We start from the raw sequence: 20,261 nt of genomic DNA, 5'->3' as shown, positions 1-20,261 counted from the left end.
GAACTCGTTTCCTCCGCACAGGTGCAGACGTAATCGTCTCGTTGTGACGTTAGTCCTCTGCTTTGTGCCGAACGGCTCGGTGTGTCCGAAAGGTGCCCACCTGGACGCACAAACAGCCGCTGTGACAGCTTGGCCATGCGCGGCGTGCGTTACGCACCGTTCGTTTTACGGCGCGCATGGATCACTTTGTGGCATCCATCCATCCGGGAAACCTTGAGAAGGCAGCTGAGGATAAATGTGAGGGTGACGCTCCGACAGTCCCTGATCTGTCTGTCCGTGTTGCCTGAAATCTCTCTCTGCGATCGTAACTTTGCTCTCTCACGCACCCTGACACGTTCCTGTGTGTGTGTGTGTGTGTGTGTGTGTGTGTGTGTGTGTGTGTGTGATCAGATAAAGCAGCTCAGCTCTAATGTCACCCGTCAAGGTGCAGCCGGCAGAGAAATTTACAAAAGTACTGCAGCGTGATACAGCTGAAAATAAGAGCCGTGATTTACTGTGAGTTAGCGTTTGAGCCCTGGCATATTGACATGTTGTGTGTGTGTGTGTGTGTGTGTGTGTGTGTGTGTGTGTGTGTGTGTAAAGGAGTATGTGAGTGTAATTAATGATGTGTTCCTCCTCTTCATAGGGTAATAGGATTTCCCCACCCCAGGCGGTAAAGAGAGTGGGAGGGAGAGAAAACGGCTGTGCACGCATGTGTGTGTGTGTGTGTGTGTGTGTGTGTGTTAGTGAATGGGAGCCCCATGTAGTGATGCCAGTGGAGGTCCTGTGTGTGTGTTTGTGTGTGTGTGTTTGTGTGTGTGTAGGGGGGAGGGGAACAAGCGAGTGATTTATAACAGCTACTGCAGGTCTCTCCTCTCTCCCACAGCAGCACTGCAAACACATCCATTACAAAAGTACTGATGTTAATGGGATTGTTGTGTGTGTGTGTGTGTGTGTGTGTGTGTGTGTGAGATTCGGAGGCTGCACAAGTGTGAGTGTGCACCTTTATGTGTGTGTGAGAGTGATAACCAGATGCTTCTGGGTGAAACGAAGGTGAAGGTTACTGAAGGTGTTTCGTGAAGGTTTACTTGTGCTCAAGTCCAAGTGCAAGTTTCTGTGCATGTGTGCATGTGTGCGTGTGTGTGTGTGTGTGTGTGTGTGTGTGTGTGTGTGTGTGTGTGTGGTTGGCTCTGCTGGAGAAGATGGAGTAATAAAAAAACAGAAATACTCCAGAGAGTAAACAGAGGGAGCAAAGAAGAAATAAATAAAGAGGATGTAGAGCCTCCTGGTAATGGACTGGTAGATGCTGAGGACCACATCCTGCTCAGTGTGTGTGTGTGTGTGTGTGTGTGTGTGTGTGTGAATATATATACACACTTAGTGTCTGTCTGTCTCCTCTCACATTACCCTTTACATTAAAACCAGTCAGGGGGAAAATTACCACAGACCTGGGCCGCCGTCTGCCCACCTGGCCCCACAGCGAGAGGAGGGGAAGGGGATGAGGGGGTGGGGGGTCACAGGGACCCTGTTAGGGACAGGGCTGCCCGAAGGCCCTGGTCTCAAGTCAGTTTCATGCAAGGAGGGAAGGTCTTGCGTGGAAAAAGTCCGGACTCCACTTCAGTTGGCAGCCTTTGTGTTGCTGATGCTGCATGTTAAAGTAACGCATAAAGTTTAGAATTTAACTCCAGTCAATATTTTTATGTTAACCGTCGATCAAATGGCTGCAGGCGATGTGAAAGCAGGGACTCCTGGTTGCCACCTACACCTCCCCTCATCTCTGCAGACTCTTATAGCACCTTCAGCTCTTTGTTTTGGCTCCATCTTGCTGCTCTCTACAGGTGAAGAAATAAAAGGTCTATAAAGATCACCGTGAGCCACCTGCCCAGCACCAAACAGCAGAGACTCGGAGCTAGCAGCTAGCTGGTGGAGCCGCTGCAGCATCTGTCGGCTAGAGGGCCACATGTTCGCCTCAGGGGCCGGTGGAGCTGACAGCAAAGTGAATGTTGGACTCATAAGGAGTTCTCATGTCGCTGAGTTTGCTGGAAGTGGAGGCCAAACGGGCAGCTTTTTAAGCTAGCATGTAAGCTAAAACTGTGCTAATGTTGTGTTTTCAGCTCGCAGCGGCACCTTCCAGTTGCCAAAAATGACCAGTTAATGCAGATTTATGTACACAAGTATTAATGTTTATCACTGTGCGCAGAACAGCAGAAACAAACGGTCTGTAATTGGTCTGTAAAACTATAACAAGTGATCTGATAAATATTAATAAAGCCATAACTGTTGTTTCAAAGTATAAAGTCGCCTTATTAAAGAACCATACCAGCATTAACGTGGAGTATCTACATGAGACGGACCTCATTAAACTGACTTTATCGACTGATAACAGTGCTTCATGTTTTATGGGTTCATTATGTGTTCTGTTTTCAAAATGTGCAAAATAGTCTTACTTACATATGAATATAAAGTATATAAATGGAGAGGTGTAGAAAGTGAAAGAAGATAAGACTGTGACGATGCTTAAGAAGAAATCCAGTTCTTCCAGTTGTAAGAGAAGGTTTTATTACCAGTGCTATTTACATAGAAATAATACAGCCTTGGCCCACCCCTGCCTTAAATGCACACACACACACACACACACACACACACACATACACACACACACACTTTTGTATCCAAGAATATCTCAGCACATCAGAAATAAGACACATTCTCTCCGGATCTTTTACAACGTTAAAAGGAAACCATCTTGAAACAATATTTCCAAGTAAACTCATTGTGAACAAATAGCAATTTAAGTGGTAAATCTGTTCAAATGTTGCGTACGATGAGCAAAAGACGGGATGGACGTGAGGAATCTCGAGAGGTTTCGTACTGAATAACATCCGCTCACTTGGCTTGTACGTCTCCTTTCTGTGTTGCAAAGACAAATTAAAATGTTATTTCTTTTAATGTAGTTCCACAAAGGCTGACTTTTGCAATAGGAACCCTGATGACACTTGGCCCCGAAACTGCAGAATTATCTGTTGGTATTATCTAGAAAAGGAAAAAAAAAAAAAATCACCACATCCTGCGCAGTACGAAGATGTTCGTGTACACACAGCAGGACCGTGTGCTGCTTTGATTTTTAATTCTGTGTGTTTTAAGGCCACTAGATGGCAATGAGTGCTTCAGAGCAGACTGTGGTCGTGTCACAGATGTTGTCTGCCCCCTCTTTTGTTTTCTCTCTTTAGAGGAAGGAGACCTCAGCTGCTGAAGGAGATCCTCCATTATGGGTTCAATGTTCTTTTGAAAATCATTTCCATTAAAACATGTTTTTTAACAGGGACAGTAACAAAAGGAAGGTCAGGTGAAGCAGTGCAGAACTATCAGGGCCGGCTGCATGTGTGTGTGAGTGTGTGTGTGAGAGTGAGTGTGTGTGTGTGTGTGTGTGAGTACAAGTGTCTGCATAATTGTCTACATGAATTGAATAATGGTATAGACATCTTTCTTTAGAGCTATGATCAAGAACGCTTATAGTGCATTAAGGGACTCATAGCTGAAATGTGTGTGTGTGTTTGCAGGTGTGAATACCAGTGTGTGTGTGCGTGTGTGTGCGTGCAGCTTCCACCAAAGAGCAGCCTTGGATCTGACATACTGTCTCACAGAGGTGCACAGTTTAAAGCAGCGTTTTCGACTGAACATTTCCTGCCCTGATCGCCACATACGTACGTGTTTGTGTGTGAACGTTAAAGCGTGTATTAAAACCTGGTCCTTTGTCTTTCTGACACTGAAGGTAGATAGTGAAGACAGATGTAGAGCGACTGAACGAAAGGGGGGAGGATATTGCTTTGAAGCAACATTTAAAAAAAAAGAAAAAGTGTTGAGAAATTAAGAGAACTAAAGATGTCCCCTTTGGCGTTTCTCTCTAACGTGTTCCTAGAGCATTTGAACCTTCGTTAACGTCAAGGGGAAGGCGATTTTTGCTAGGTGGAATCGCGACATTTTTTAAAATAATTCAAGTCCAGTAATCCAGTGAGGGATACGCTTTGGAGTGTCTACTGGGCAGCAAGTATTTCTCTTTCCAGCAAGCTGTCCCATTCTCGATTCCATGTCCATCGGATGTGAAAATCAGTCCGAGACGTTAAAAAGTCCTCCATAAAAATTTCAGTAGTACTTTTTTCACATTTCTTTTTTCCATTCATCTCCTGAATAAAGTGGGCTGGGACTCAGCCCAGGAATGGTCCCTGTGCTTCGTCCTCTACCAGGCTGTGGTCTCTCCCATCTCCTGGCCTTGGTGGGACATGGGAGCGCTGTAGCTGGAGTTACTAGCCAAGGAGAATGGAGGACTGGGTCCGCCCCCGTAAGCTTCCCCCGGGACGGGCTGCATGGAGCTCGGTAAGCCCGGCTCCGGACTGGGGGTTTCCGCGTGGGAGATCATGTCCGTGAACCTTTGGTCATCTGAAGGGTGGTGGCCCGATCCCTCCATGGCTCCGGGTCCAGAGCCCAGGATGTAGGGGGACTCGGCTGGAGACTGAGCCTGCGAGGACGGAGGGCCATGGGGAAAGAAGTCGTAGTTACTTCCTGGTCCGTAATAGTCCCCTTGGTATTCTGTGGAGGGAGATGAGAAGTCATGAGGTTAGACTTTGAATATGAAAGCGTTCGCGACGGCCCACAGCGGATTCCACACACACCTCCACACCTGCCTAAGTGGTGAAATTGATCATGTCCAATTTCCAACCAACCGGTGTCCAACAGCCTCATTTGAGTGTATAAACAACTCCACACTTCTCCACCTCAGTTCTCCCGCTTTTCACACACCGCATTCATCTCCCGCTCTCATTCAGCCGGCGGCCATGCGTGCACCCCGACCGATTCCCCCGCTGAAGCCTCTGGATCTGGATGAGGAAATCCAGAATGAGATTCCAGCATCCCTGCAGCCCTGCCGGGATGGATGCTGCTTGCGGCAACATCCGTCTACCTACGCTCCTCCATCTCACCGGCCTCATGCTCCATTATTCCCAGCATGCAATCCGGTAAGGGCTGCAACCACTAAGGGTTATCTTATCATCAGCTAACTTGACAACTGCTTTCCTGATCAATCGATTGTTTGGACTTATCAATGTGAGAAATAAAGTACAAGATGCTCGTCATGATTCGATAAGGCCGGAGCCAAACAGTGTGTGCAGTATTTTTGCTTGACAGAAAAAGATTCTATTCATGAACTGACTGACCAATTAACTGCTATAAACTCAGTGCTTTTTGATCGTTTACAGCATTGGATTATCAATAGCCTGGTAGCGACAGGGCTACTCCGTTTTCATTTTTACACTGAAATCAATGATGCAGCCTTGGAGCTTCTGGGTCTGAGAGGTGAAGCCAATGCAATATTTCTAATGGCCAGCAGGGGGAGTCTCCATTGGACTCAAAAACACGTATGTAAGTTTATGAGAAAATGAGCTGATTAATGACCTCAGCCAACGGTTTTCAAACAATGAAGTAGGGTAAGCTTTTGGAGCGGGGCTACCCTTGTGATTGACAAGTGGCCACCACGGCAGTCCGCGGGTTCTCAGATCCAATCAGTATCCCCTGCTGCTCCACCATCTCGTCCAAATATCGTCACATCCGGCTTCAATAAAACAAAATGTTGACAACCTTAATACCAAACTACAGAGTCCAAAATCGCTGTCCACAAACCAGCAGGCAACGCCACCAAAGTCAGTCTGATTCACCCTCTGAGGACCACGACCGTCTGTAGAAAACGTAGCCAGTCACATTGCTGTTGAGTTGTCTTTCTTGCCCATAAACGCAGCATTCGCTTCATAGCGCTGCAGTAAGTCAGTTCCACAGACAATCTGCAGCACACACTGGGATTTACAAAGACTCTCTCAGCAACCTCTGACACTGACTGACATCTTTATGCCTCTGAGAGGTTTTGGCTCAGTTTTGGCTCCCAAATGATGCTTGATGTCTCCAGGCGTGTTCATTCATTCACACCTCTATAGCGTGGTGGCATTCGTCTTGAACGTGGTCCATTACAATCAGGATTTATGGGATTGTGTTAAACCAAATGATTAAACAGATTCTGTCGCTTAGCCCTGGTAATGTGCAGATATTTTTGTGTCCGGGTTTTATTTGTCTCTCTGACTTTCTGCCTCTGCACAAATACAACTGAAGCAAATGGAATTTCATTTCCTGGACTCACAGCATTTCAAATTTTTGGTTTAGAAATCATCAGTTGGACGTGTCTCAACATTGTGCCTGTGCTCTGAATAATTAATAAACTGAGTGCTGTTCACCGGCTGAATCCAAAGCAACGATTTGATTTTTTTTCTTTCTTTCTTTCTTTATTTATTTTGAATAGGCCTTTCCAAAGCTTTGCACTCCAAAAATAAAAGCCCATTCATCTCGCTCATAGGCAGGAATCTCAGAGAAAAAATATGGCAAACAAACCTGCAACTCTAACATTCTTCCAATACAAACTTGCAAATAACCAGCAAAGTGAGCTTCTCAGAGCAGACTCCGTTTATAAAACAGACTTGGGATCAATGTTCATCTTCAAACCTTTCCTTAACGTGAAGATGGTCGTATGTCTGAAAAACTCCAGACCTGCTGGTGATGTCGGGGTACTGCAGGCTGAGACGCACGCGTGAGCGGCGTGACAGGGATTATCAATTACAGGTGCGAGCAGTTAACGGTCAGATCGTTTCTTTTTAGTGTGAGCCACAGTGTTTCTGCTGACACCTGCCGCCTGGCTTCAGTCTCCTCCACCGGCGTTGTCGTCTTCCAAAAAGTTAGATTTTCTCTCTTGGTCTGTGGCCTTAATATATAAGAGGAAATCGCAAGGTAGATGACAGATGTGTAAGTTTAATGATCTTAAGAGCGAGCTGAGGTCAAAATCTAAGAATATAGTTATAAGCCAGGCCTCTGTCCTGTGTGTATGTTGTATATATTTGGCATTTCTGACTGGTTCAGAGTTGTCCAGCTGAGCCTGTAAGAGCTGCTGAACTTTAAAGAAATATTTCTTTTAAAAGCTTTTTCACTTTCGATTGATTCCACTCTCAAATACGAGAGTAGGAATCGATCCTCTCATCTAAGCCTCTGCGAGACAGCGAATGAGCATATTAGCCAAAAATGTCAAAATATTCCTTTAATCCTAAAGCGTGGAGGGGGGTGGTGTCTCCAAACAGCTCACTGCTATACATTCAGCGTGACTTCAGCCTCAAATCAAGAGCCAGCGGGCTGAAAATCACATGTGACTTTGCGTATGAGGGCTGATTTTTGCATATTGACAAAAGCTGAAATGGTTTATAAAGGAGCCGTTCATTACTGCGCGCACAGTTTGCATTCATTAACAAGGCGAACCTCCACCTGTCCTCCGCCTCTCACCTCTTCCACATCCGGCTTCTAAATGTGCATCCCCCTCTCAGTCACATTAAATCCATTCTGTTGAACCGAGATCGATGGCAGACTTTATCCGCCCGCCATATGCGCCCCTCACTCAGCTGTTTCCGTCCGAACAGCCAGCAGGAACCAACAGGTTACGTATCGCAAAATATGTTGCCTGATTATAACGACTGCGCTGATTTGCTGCTGCTGCTGCTGCACGTGGCTTTTTGGAAATCATCGGGAGAAACAATAAGAGCTGACATGACTTTCACAGACAAGCTAATTATTTTGATCTCACAAACTGGGGGCCCCGCTCGTTTGGCCGACCTTGAGAACAAGCAACGAGTTCGCGTTGTGGCCTCAGTGTGTGTGTGTGTGTGTGTGTGTGTGTGTGTGTGTGTGTGAGTAAAAGCTGGGGAGGGGGGGTTGGATCTGCCGGTTATAATTACACCCGCACATGCAGACGCAGCACTGCGCACGCGGGGCAGCAGCATAAGGACGCACATAAAGGCGCGCAGACCGGCCCGTGCTGCCGCTGCGCCACAAAAGGATGTGAAAGGCAGCACGAGAAGAAAACAAGAGGGACGAGCGCGAGGGCCGGTGGGTTTTGTCCTCCGTTTCCCGCTCCCGCTCCCCCTCAGGTAGATGTGCTGCCCTGAAACCAAGACAAGCTGCTGATCTACCTGACAGCCGCCTCTCGTTTGCTCCTCCCGTTCAGCGTCAGGCTGGTGTTTAGTATTCACCTGCTGTCGTCTTCAAATGATTCTTTTCTTGATCCTGGCGACCAGCGGAGGATCCAGACTTTCACCCCCCAAAGTGCTCTTGACAAGCATTTTTTAAAATATTGATTTGAATGCTTACTGGAGATCAAATTGTATTCCAGCACACGTGATAAGAAAAGAAAATCACTGCTGTAGCTTATCATTTTATCACATGTGCAAACAGCAGCCCAGACCGAGAGCACCTTATCTCCACTGGACGGGAGCCTTCACAGGCTGACGGATACAAAAGTTTGCCAAAGTCAAATGAAAATTTTATGCGAAATTAATGTTTGAACTTGTTTCCAGCATCACATACAACTCAGTATGTTTTCTCCTCCTCTGGGTGAGAGGGTACAGCTGGTTATCATTCACATATAAAAGATACAAAGGATACAAAGCTTGAATGTCAGCTCTTTTGTCATTTAGCCCGTTTTTGTCTTCCGTACTTTTGTGGCTACTTTTGTTGAATGTGCTCTAATGCGTTAGTGAAAAGCCTTCCTCTTTCACCTCCACAATTTGTTGACGACACTGCAGCCTCGTTTTGAAAGAGAAAGATTTTTCATCAAATCCTCGGAGCCGTCGAGGGTCCCGGCTTCACCTTTCTGCTGCAGGGTGGCAAAGCAAAACTGGCTGAACTTTACTTTTACACCATTTGAAGGCCCGTATTGTGACAGCGGAGAGATCAATACAAAATGCACGGCTGTCGCACGCCATCCTTTCACTCAGAGTCTGATTGGAGCACATCTGTTCCCCTCTAGCATTCATCCTCCAGGCTGCACAACAAGCTGTGACACTTATGGAGGTTTTATGCTTATTTTAAGCCTTCAGACTCTTGACTTAAATTCCTCCGTGAGCACTGAGATGAGCCAAACCAGACTTGGTGTTTTTGACTAAAGTTTCTTCCAGCGTGTTTTCCAGCTAGAGCTGAAACCCTCTGCAGGCCCAACACAAAGGGCCCAGTATTTCACATTAATACTGCACGAGGTGGTGGTACGGTGTGTTTAAATGCACACGACATGTGCACTTTTTTCTTACCTCCGTAGTAACCGTAGGCCCCAGGTCCTAAAATGTCTGAGTCCTCCAGCCTCCCTCCCAGGGGCCTCATCCTCCTCGGGCCCCTGAAAAAGGCGTGCCGCCGGGCCCCCAGAGCGCTCAGCTGCTTCATTCGCCGCTCTTTGGATCTTCTGTTCTGGAACCAAACCTGCATGGAAGCAGACAGACGGGGGGTCAAACTTATCAGCCGATGTCATCGTTTTTCAAAAGGGCTTCAGGAGCCCGAACTGCAGCCTTTTCTCTGACGTCACCCTGTTTTCAGGTGTGCTGCGGCGAGCTAAAGAGTGCAAACCACCGCACGTTTCAGTCTGCTGCACGAGACACGACACACAGGACTTTAAACACACTGATGTGCGTCTGCTTAATGTGAATCCCGATCGCGTGAGGCAATTTCACTGATCCATTCAGCTCCATTCTCAGAGTTTCACAGAGTCTGCGTTTGAACTGTAATTCAAACGCAACTTGAAATGCTTTTTTCTTGTTTGATCAGTCTGGGGGGAAGAAAAAGAAAATCCTTTATATGCCTCAAAATGTAGAAACCATCCCCTACAAATGACACAAAGAATTAACCTCCACCTTGACTCCTCCATTTTGAACTGAAGTTACTGTATAACAACCAGACGAGGCCCCTTTTCACTTGTATTAAATGATGGTTAAATCGTTGATGAGAATGGCTAGAAATCAACTGGGTGTTAAAGCGTTAAAACTGCAGTTACAGTTAGGTGGGGTATACGTTAAAGATGTGTACAAATATTCCAGTATATCTGTGGAAACAGATGGAAATGAGGAAAAGAATAAAGTGCCTTATCTGTGAAAACGAAGATGAGCAGCGGAGTAACGTGAACACATCCCAGTGCGCGACCTAAAGCACCTCTGCACCAGTTAAAATAAACAGACAAAGCTACAAAAGGCTTATCGCCGACGTTAAATAAACTGGAGAGGAACAAAGGAGGATTTCAGAATTGGCAAACTGCACGCCATATGGAAGAATGTCTGCATTATAAGCACATAACACATCTCGTTTCGCCCTTTGCATCACTGCTGCATAATGATGTGTGTTCACCCCAGCTAGGCTACACCAGAGGCAGGATCCCACTGTGCTGCAGATTAACAAAAACACACACACACACACACACACAAAAACACCTAAAACCACTTAGGCTCTGTTCTGTGTGCTCCGGCAGCAGAGGCGACACCTGCTTATTGAGAACAATCGTCTGACTGTAGGGTACATTTTTATGGAAATGCTGTCGCTCCCCTCGAGAGAGCGTTGCTTAGGGATTACATACACATGCTGGAGGAGCAGCGTGGCTCCCCGTGTTGAGAGCTGTGGTATTTAACACACAGCCAACGAGCAGGAAGATGACGAAACACAGCCTCCATTTTGGCTCTGAGCAACACACACACACACACACACAGGGGTGGGGGTGTGAGGGCCTGGAGTGCCTGATTGACTGACTGATTGATTGACTGATGGATCTATCGACTGTTTGAGCTCTCTCTCTCTCACACACACACACACACACACACACACACACACAGAAGCATGCAGTATATGATATGGATGAGGGTCCCCGGTCTGCTCTAATAAGCAGTGGGAACAGGCTGTAAGTGAGTAAGAGCAGAGAGGTGGGAAAGGGGAGGGTGGTATGTAAATCTGTGAAATCAGCGATAATTACAGTGAGTGCACAAAAAGCCACATCACAGTTGGCAGAGATGGTGCTAATCATCCTGACACAGTGTGCACCCAGACGCCGAGCGTGTGTGTGCGAGTGTGTGTGTGTGGTTCCTCTTGCCTGTGGCACAAACACAACTAACCTTTCACTAATTTCATGGCTGTGCAACACGTATGATTACTGAAATAAACTGCTGCCTGCACTAAATAAATCATATTCTGTATGTAAAAAAAGAAAAAATTAAGAATTAAAAAATAAAATAAAATAATCATGGTGTTTATGACACACACCACCGCAGATCCTAATTTCAGAGAGAGGAATGAAGGCCTGCAGAGCTCGGAATGATTATCTGAATTTTAAACGTTTGAAAATAATTGTTCAAAAGAAGAAGTGACGGTGCATGGGCGGTTAAAAGCTGCAGCATTCAATTCTAGATATGAAAAATAGAATAAAGTAAAAATAATATTCAATTTATTTTAGACAATAACATGAAAGGCACAGCAATAACGCAGAATGAGTGTGGGAATATAAAAGCCTCATTTCAGACGACACGCCGCCTCCTCCTGTGTTTGTTTTAACTCCAAACTGTTTTTATAAAATAAAATGTAAATTCAAATGCAATCTGCTCTGGCTTAATCGCGTATGAATTAGTTCCTATCATTTTGCCGCCGTTAATATTTGAGAAAAAAGTAAATTTGGATCCGCGTGCTGCTCACAGGGCGGACTAACGAGGCCTTCAGCTCTCACTGATCTGTGATCAGTCACTGGGCTCTTCTTACCTGGATCACCCGCATGTTTAGTCCCGTTTCCTGGGCCAGCTGCTCCCGGATGTGCCGGGTCGGTTTCGGCGTGGCAACAAACGCGGCCTTTAACGTTTCCAGCTGCTTGGCCTTGATGGTGGTCCGGGGTCCCCGCCTTTTGGTCCCCGAGTTCTGCTCCTCATTCTCAATATTGTTCGTTTCCTTATCAGAGGACGTTGAATTGTCCGTCTCCTTTATGTCGTCCTGTATCGGGTCCTGCAGATCCGGCGATAAACTCCTATCCGTACACGACGACACTGCAGGACGGGAGGGAAAACAAACAGGAAGGTCACGAGCTGACAAGGAGGTGGAGGAGGAGGTGGAGGAGGAGGTGGAGGGCTGCGTTAATGAGGCCTTCAGATGCACAGAAGCAACACAAACCACACTGGAAAATATTAGATTTGACAAAAAAACAAGAAGAAAGAAAGAAAGAAATCGATTTTTGCTTTTGTCTTCCTATCAAATATTTTTCTTCTTTAAAATATATTTATTGATTTATTAACTTACTCATTTGCACCTAAAAACGGCTTAAAATAGGAGGAATTAAAAGCAGAATTATTGCACCAAAATAAATTCTATACACGCGCGTAGTTTAACGTGTTTGTGCGGGCCAGTGGGTGGAGGCTGAGTGGAGGAAAAGCGGAAGCAGCTCACGCGAACGTCCCAGGTGGATGCTGGCGTACAATAACAGAGAAAATGTCCCGCGGAGGTAAATATTGAAACTCCAAGCAAAACCCCGTCACTGAGAGGCTCCGACCCCGGCCTGTCTTTGGCCCCTGCAAAAGCCTGTTTTATTTATCTGACGTGTGTTTATTCATCCACACGGGCCCTCCACGTCACACACACACACACACACACACACGACGGCGGAATCATCGATTACCTGAGTTCAAGTTGACTTCCTTGATGGCCCCGGAGCTCAAATAATCTTCTTTGCACACAAACTTGTTTTCGTCTATCACGTAGAGCTCCTCTCCCGTGGACAGCTGCTTGTTGCACACCATGCAGGTGAAGCAGTTCAGGTGGAACACCTTGCTGCGGGCTTTGCGGACCAGGTCGCTTGGCGAGATTCCCTGCAGACAACCCGCGCATTTCGTGCCAAACCGCCTGGACACACACACACCAGAAATAAAGACGAAATGTAATTAAATATATATATATGTGATAAGAAAAGAAAAGCGAGATTTACACTCTTGTTTATCCCCACACATTCCGATAACAACACATTACTGCAGTCTTTGTTTGATGATCATTAAAAATGCTCAAATCGGCCTGTTTTGTGCCTCCATGAGCGACAAGAAAAGGCGTGCGGAGGGTGGAGAATTAATACAACTGAGTGGGAAAATATTTACAGAAAATAAACTGCAAAAATACCAACAAATACAAGAACTAAATAATAATAATAATAATAATACAAGAGTAAAACTCCGCATGATTCGGTGGAGTATTAAGTCATTTGTAAACAATTACTGACAGTAAAACAAAACAAACAAACAGCTGACTGGCGGTGCTCATCATGGCGGCACTAAAAGACTTCTTTTTGTCTTTCTTTTTTATTTTTTAATAAAAGTGGAGGCAGAAAAGGCGTCGTGCTCGCCGGTTCGTCGCCGAGCTGCTGACAATAACCCCACGCAGAACGCATTAGTGACAATCAACACATTGTAGCGTGGCACATATTATGGGATTAAGCAGAGCAGGAGCATCTTAGCGTGGAAATCTTCTCTTAATCCATATTCACCCGCTTAAATACCGGCTGAGAAGACTCATCAATTTGATACACAAATAGGCCGAAAATAAAGTCGGCGGGTTTCCTGCTCCTCCTGGTCCTGACTGCATGACGAAGAGGCGGCGAGCTGGAAGGAACCGCGTCCGACCGGAGTCTGCCCTTCATTTCGGGGTGTTTTCATCACCTGCACGCACGCTTTTATTAGTCAGAAGAGTTTTAGCGGAGGCTCACACCGGGCCTGGTTTACCTGGCCTTTCAGCCGGCCTATCTGAGAGGGGGGGCGGTGTGGGGGGGTCTTAAGCCTCGGGGTGCAAGCAAGCGCTCCTTTTGTGCACCTTTGTTTTAGCACTAATGTAGGCTTGTCTCTCCATTTGCAGCCCGATCGCCTCGCTGTCCCTTTCACATGCACGGCCGAGCCTCCCCCGGCGCAGGGGCCACAGCTCTACTTACACAACAAATGGACATATTAGGGTGATTACTGTTTCGCCTGGCTAATGGCTGCCCATTTAAATCCGCCGCTCGATGGGACCTGCGGTAATATGATGGCCAAGGCCGTCCGAGGCCAACAAAAGCCCGGCCCGACAAAAGCCTAATGTGTCCTACGTGTCATTAGACAATTTGGGAGAAAATAACGGACACACACAAATGAAAATGATGCTAAGAGAGTGAGACGGGACAAACAAGGGCTTCACTTATCACCCAATTACCTCAAACACTTATTTTGGGGGAATTGTGAACCGGTTAATAGCCTAATGGGGGTGTGAAAAGTGTTGTCTGGATCTGGAAAAAAAGATTTAAAAATAAAAGATTTAAAAGCACACAACACACGTGGCCCAACAATGAAATGACATTTTTTTAAAGACGTTCTTTCTTTTAATTGCAGAGGCCTGATAATAATGTGACAATTACTTCAAGAGAGAGATGATTTAAAAGTTTTAAATAAAGAAGTTATCAGGCATATTTCTTACATTTATTTTAGGTGGAAGATTATTTTTATTTTATCCACACACGAGTTAGTAAATTGTTTTAAACCCGTGGTGAGATAATTTTAACCCCTGTGCTCATCACATTTAAGTTTAGGGCCACAGTATTGTTCCTAATGCTATTTTTTTCTGTTATTTCTCTTAATTTATTTTCGATATTTTTATACCTATTTCATCCACAGAATTCCTGTGGCGTGGCTGCCATCGGAGCTGAGCAGCCGGACTCTGTGTTACCTGAAAAAGTCCATTTTGCAGTAGAGCTTCCCGTCCCTGGAGAAGCACTTCTCGGTGAGGTTGCAGCTGCACTCGCAGCACTGGACGCACTTGGCGTGCCAGGCCCGGTCCAGCACGTTGAGGAGGAACCGGTCCAGGATGGGCCGCTCGCACCCGGCACAGTGGACCATCATGTCTCCGGCCTGCAGGACGCCGAGTGCCGACCTTCCCACACCGACTGCGCTGCTCGGACTGGGGCAACCCGGGTCTACGCGGAACAACGTCTTGGCTCCGGGAGGTGTGCTGTCAGGCGGAAACTGGAGGGACCTCCCGCTCAGAGGCAGCGGAGTCACAATCCGCTGGAACTGTTGTAGTCCTGCTCCTGCTTGGCTGCGGTCCTGGCACTTGTCACAATCCACAATCCGGAGCAGAGGAGGAGAGGTTTTCAGCCGCGCCAGCTGGTGGACTGCGTGGTGGACGGACCGGACATGTTTTCTCACGGGCACAAAACGTTAAAACGTCATTATTCAAGCGCGCTTATTTCTGATATTTCATCCCCTCGCTCGTGCTTTGTTTTGGGTCCAGTCATTTCCTTCGGGCTCACCTCACGTCGCCACTTTCAGCATCACTCTGCCTGGGTTATCACGAGGTTTTTCCCAGCGCGAGGCGCGTCCTGCGCTCACATTGGATGACGCCCCTGTTAATTCCCGTGCCGGGAGAGCCAATCAGAGGACAGTTGTCATGGTTACACGTTCATAGCTGTAGCCTCCGAGCAAACCTGAACCACACGCTGTACAGAAACAGGGCCGCGGATGCTGGCGGTTTTCAGTGGCAACTTCAGAGGCCAGCCCGCATGTGGAGGGTTTCGTTGGTGGGTCATGGAGACCACACCGACTTCACAGGGAGGAAGCAACAGCTACCGGGTAGATAACGCCACCCAAGAGCCCCCCCGCAACATGTTGGTGTCAAACTTGAAAGTTCACGAAAATAAATAAACAAATAAAAGGAAGGTTAGGAAATACCTGCACAACAGGCAGGGGAGGGCGTCTCGAAACGGCACGGCGCTGGATGAATGTGAATAGCTGGAGTGGGAGTAGCCGAACAAGAGCTAATGCTACACGGCCTCATAATGGCCTTGTGACAAAACGCTCCTGCATCACAGTGTGGCCGTGCGGGGCGGAGAGGCGGGGCCGCGGGCCTTTTCTCATGCACGCGGCTATTTACAGGGAAATGCGATGGATTAGCCGGAGCTCATCAATAGGGAGAACCTGGTCACCCGGTGCTTTAACAGAGTGGCCGCCGATCGAAGGGAATTTCAATATTTACCAACAGCCGGGTTTTGTTAGTTGCTGTTAAGCAAACATGCGATACGCTAATTCGTGCCAGAGGAGGAGTGAGACTCGTCAAAGCGCCTTTTCTTTACGCGCCACTGACGACGAAGGTGCGAATTTTGGCTCATTTGACGACATTACAGGTCGTTCAAGACAACATTTAGAGAAGAACAGATAAACAACAGGGCTGTCAAGTGTCGGCATCATTTGTTTTCACTCCCATCTGCCCGTCTATGAAACGATATTTCAATATTATTCAATTTTATGTTTGTATTTTTAAAAATTTATTTCAGTATCTTTAACCATCCACATGTATGAGCGTGTGGCCTCTCTTTGCTCAAGGGTACGCCGGTATGCATGGTATCAAACTAGCAACCTTACAGTTAAATTCCCATTTTGACGTCCTGTTGATTGCTGTGTCACTGGGTGTACTTGGTGTTTCCCCTGTTAGATTTACACCCAACATCAGCCAAGCGGGGATTTATCCTCCAGGTAGCAGCGTTTTAACATGTGTGTTTCAGGCCTTTTGTGGAAACAAACACACACACACACACACACACTGAGGCAGCCACCTTTAGCCTCTTAAAAGAGACAAGAAAAAGGAAGGGAGGAGGGCAGACAAAAAATACAAAGCCTACTGTGGGAAAACGAGCATGTGAGGCAAATGTGTCCAATCACCTCTTGTTTGAACGTATCCTCATCACATTGTGCTGAAGAATTAAAGGGGAGGTGATGGGGGGGGCTGTTTGCTCTGCTCTGTTGTGCACACCCAAAGCCTCTCACCTGTGGGGAGAGTCGAGGGAGCTGTCCGTGGTCCTGACGGGCAGGAGGCGCCAAGGACGGCGACGGGCGGCGCTCCTTTCGGTCCCACGTCACAGCATCTCAGGCTTCACTCCACAGGCAGCGTTTACATTCTCAATCCATTCTGACATGACGTTCCGGTGGACTGAAAACAGACTCAGTTCTGACCTCAAGACAGGTATAATAACATGACAGGGCAGTTCATCCTCTGACAGGAACAAAAATCTTTTTCTCACTCCGGTGCTATTTCCTTCAAGGACTTTGTAACTTTGCCTCCTTTTGACGCTTCCTGTGTTGTTTTCAGGTCCTATGGAGGCCTGCAGAGGTTTGCCAAGATGGGTTTTTACTTTGGTCTTTGTATGCTTTTCACAAGGAAGGAGCTTCTCAGATGAAGCAGAACGTGGAACAATATGGAAGAAGCTGATAATGTATGAGCGCGCTGAGTGGGCATTATTAAAATATTATAAAAATACGGAAGTAATAACACAAAATGTCCTGGAACAAAAGTGCTGGATGCATTCATTTGACTCTTTTGTCCGAGCTTATTTCACCGGATCATCACGCCATTTGAATCTGGCCGAGCGCAGACTTCAGCCTGAGAGTCAGTCCATCAACACTACAGCAAAACATTTTGTTCAGTGAAGACATTGGAAATCAATAGAATTTCCCAAGAGTGCAGCTCGAATCGCCCTTAACCATCGAAATTCACGTTTGAGTCTCCGCACATTCAAACCTCTTCGTGAAGCCTTCGCATGTCAGGGTGCTGAGGGTCGGATTGTTGTTATTCAGCAACAGCGAACAAAGAGGATTCATAAAAGGTTCCAAATCATACAGGGCTAATTTTATTTCCATAAACTGCTGAAAACACTTTTTATTCAGTGGATAAAATTTTGTAAGTGTGGTTGTTTATGGGTGCACACGGACCCTGGCAACACAGGATTTCCAAGGACCAACATGTGAAGTGAGCATCGCGATCCTTTCTTTCATGAAATATGTCTGGAGCAGCTCATCCTTCTCTCCATCTTGTTTAATTTGTTGTGCACAGAGAGCAAAAGGACTAATTTAAACATCGCATGCGATTTCCACAAAGTCTGAACCCTCGTGTTCCTTCACTGCAAACTCCTACTCAATCTGTGGAGTCTGTGAAGGAACCGAAGGCCCGATTTAAGTTATTCGTGGTCATTTGTGGTGGCTGCTGTGCACCCCGAGCTGAGATGAAGCCATAAAGGAGACAAAAGAAGAGATGCAGGAAAAATATAAACGTGAAAAAGAGTGCGTAGATAAATGTGAGACAGAGAGAAAAATAAAATCTACAGCCAAATTCAGCCCCCTCGTCTCCGCCGCCGCACCGTGACAGCCCGGACACCTGAGCAGATCGGCACCTCCCCTCTCCTCCTCCCTCCCCTGCAGCAGCCGTTCCATGCATGTGGTGTCACCCCAACCCCACACACACACACGCGCGCGCACACACACACACACACACACACGCTCAAGACCACCTCCAGGGCCCCTCTTTGGCAGGGCCGGTCCCAGGGGAGAGGTTAGTATGATGGATGTCTGATTGGTAGCCCTCCCTTAGGGCCTCCCTCCCCGTCACCTCTCTGCGCTCTGAATTAAAAGGCCGTTTGTCTCCTCTGAGTCCTCAGCTGTAGAGCGCCGGCCTGCAATTTCACAGCACTCAGAGAGAGAGAGGGAGACCATTACAGAGGAGGTTGTCAGGGGAGCCATCAGAGCCCGGACACGCCTGAGGGACTCTCTCTTTCCCCTCCATCTTTCCCTGCTCCCGTCGCCTCCTGCTCAGCCCACCAACACCTCCGTCCCACAGGAGGCAGCCAAGCTCACAAATATATAAATATTCAGGGCCCGTGTTACATTCGAGCACGTATGCGAGCATATGCACACGTATCGCACACACCACATTTCTCTCTCTGATGGTGCCAAAATAAGGGAAGTCTGATTATATAAAGATAAAGTAAGAGTACAGAGCATCTGAAAGAGGAAACAACACATTCTTCCTCTTGGAGATGAACACTCGTGGGACTGGCGGCTGCAGCCTCACTTGGTCAGATGTGATGAGAAATGGTCACAGTGTCTGCCATTCAGCCTGCACCGACGGAAAATACTCATGTTATCCTGTTTTTCTCTCATTGTTAAGTGTAACATTTAATATGTAATAAAAGGTCTAAAGACTGACTTGACCTTTGTTCACATTTTTCAGACTTGTGTACGTACATCACAAATGTCTCCCCACCGCGTTCAAACTCTTTGAAATGCATAATTTTATTCAAGGTTTCATTTGGCCTCTGGTCGCTTTAACTTCCATCAAAGAGTCAGAGAGCGAGGAAGGAGGCCGCGACTCTGAGCACCGCATCTCGTAGCTGAATGACATGCTGCTGCACAAAGACCAGGGCCACAATCCAGGGTTCAGATCCTGTATGTGGTTGGGTTCGGGCAGCAAAAGCACTTTGGTTAAGGTGAGGAAAAGATTTTTTCAGTCTGTGCAACACTCACGACATTCTGATAATAATAATAATAAACTCTATAGTGCATTTACATAAACAATTGGGCCCATTAAAACACAAATGGAATTAAATAAACTAAACGTCTTAAAACTGCCCACATTAAGACAAACCAATATGTCATTAAACAGATAAAATCACCCAAAAGAAATTTAAACACAGAGTTTGAAGCCCTGATGTCTTCGGGCAGGCCAATCCAAAGTCGAGAAGCCGACTGCAAAGGCTTTGTGTACTGAGGAATTCAGCATATGGTAATAAAAGTTCTGCTGCTTAACTTGGTCCAAGGCCTCTCGGGGCTTTGCCAGTAATCAATAAAGTCTTACAATCAATTCTAAAAGCTTTGACACAGAATCCATGGGATTCACTTTGCTTAAGCTGGGAGAAAAGATTGGACGGGCGTGTGGGCGGGAACTCGGTGCTGCAGCTCCACCACATGATCGCTACTGCACAGACTCTGGCTCCAAATGATGTCACAGAATCACATCTTCATATGTGTCAACGGTCTGGACGGTCCACGGAGCTGACAGCAGCACACAGGGAGGAGTTCGCAGGAAGGAGAATCGCTGAACTCGTCCGCTAGGTGCAGAAGATGTCACTCTGGTTTATTTTCATCAGCCAACCGTTGAGTCTCAAACTAATGTATGTGTTTGTTTTTGGATGCACACACACACACACACACACACACACTGCTTGTTAGCCAGGATGTCATTTTCACTTGATTTCTTTGACAACAGGTAAAAGACTGAATAGCACCAGCTGTGTCCTTTAAAACAAAGACATATAAATAATAACATAAAGCTAACCTGTGCAAACGTCACGTCATGTGGAGTTCATGAACACCTGCCTGCAAAGAAACTTATTTCGCACGATTTTTCTCAGCAGCCTCTTTGTATTTTGAGCTTCGAAAGGTCTTGTTGCCGCTTTGCAGTGACAAAACAACATTTCTTCTCTCTCTCTCTCTCTCACCCTTTTTAGCTTTTCCTTTCAAAATTTGTCTTGAATTAAAAACCCCAAGAAACTTATTTCGGCACGCTAAATTACTTTTGTGTGAAAA

At 46.6% G+C, this 20,261-nt stretch overlaps 1 protein-coding gene across 1 annotated transcript; it reads right to left on the bottom strand.

The window, feature by feature from the left end:
• Positions 1-2,519: 2,519 nt before the first annotated feature.
• lhx5 (LIM homeobox 5) lies at positions 2,520-15,714 on the bottom strand. Its single transcript, XM_046375900.1, has 5 exons — positions 14,578-15,714; positions 12,518-12,741; positions 11,614-11,891; positions 9,141-9,306; positions 2,520-4,566 (listed from the first exon to the last, which is right to left on the bottom strand). The coding sequence occupies exons 1-5, from the start codon at positions 14,748-14,750 to the stop codon at positions 4,217-4,219; spliced, it is 1,191 nt and encodes a 396-aa protein (XP_046231856.1). The 5' UTR covers positions 14,751-15,714; the 3' UTR covers positions 2,520-4,216.
• Positions 15,715-20,261: the final 4,547 nt, after the last annotated feature.

This window comes from Scatophagus argus, chromosome 20, assembly GCF_020382885.2.
Source record: "Scatophagus argus isolate fScaArg1 chromosome 20, fScaArg1.pri, whole genome shotgun sequence".
In the NCBI taxonomy this organism is placed as follows: domain Eukaryota; kingdom Metazoa; phylum Chordata; class Actinopteri; family Scatophagidae; genus Scatophagus; species Scatophagus argus.
Note: the sequence above shows the minus strand (reverse complement) of the source record. Positions and strands in the feature narration are given on the sequence as shown.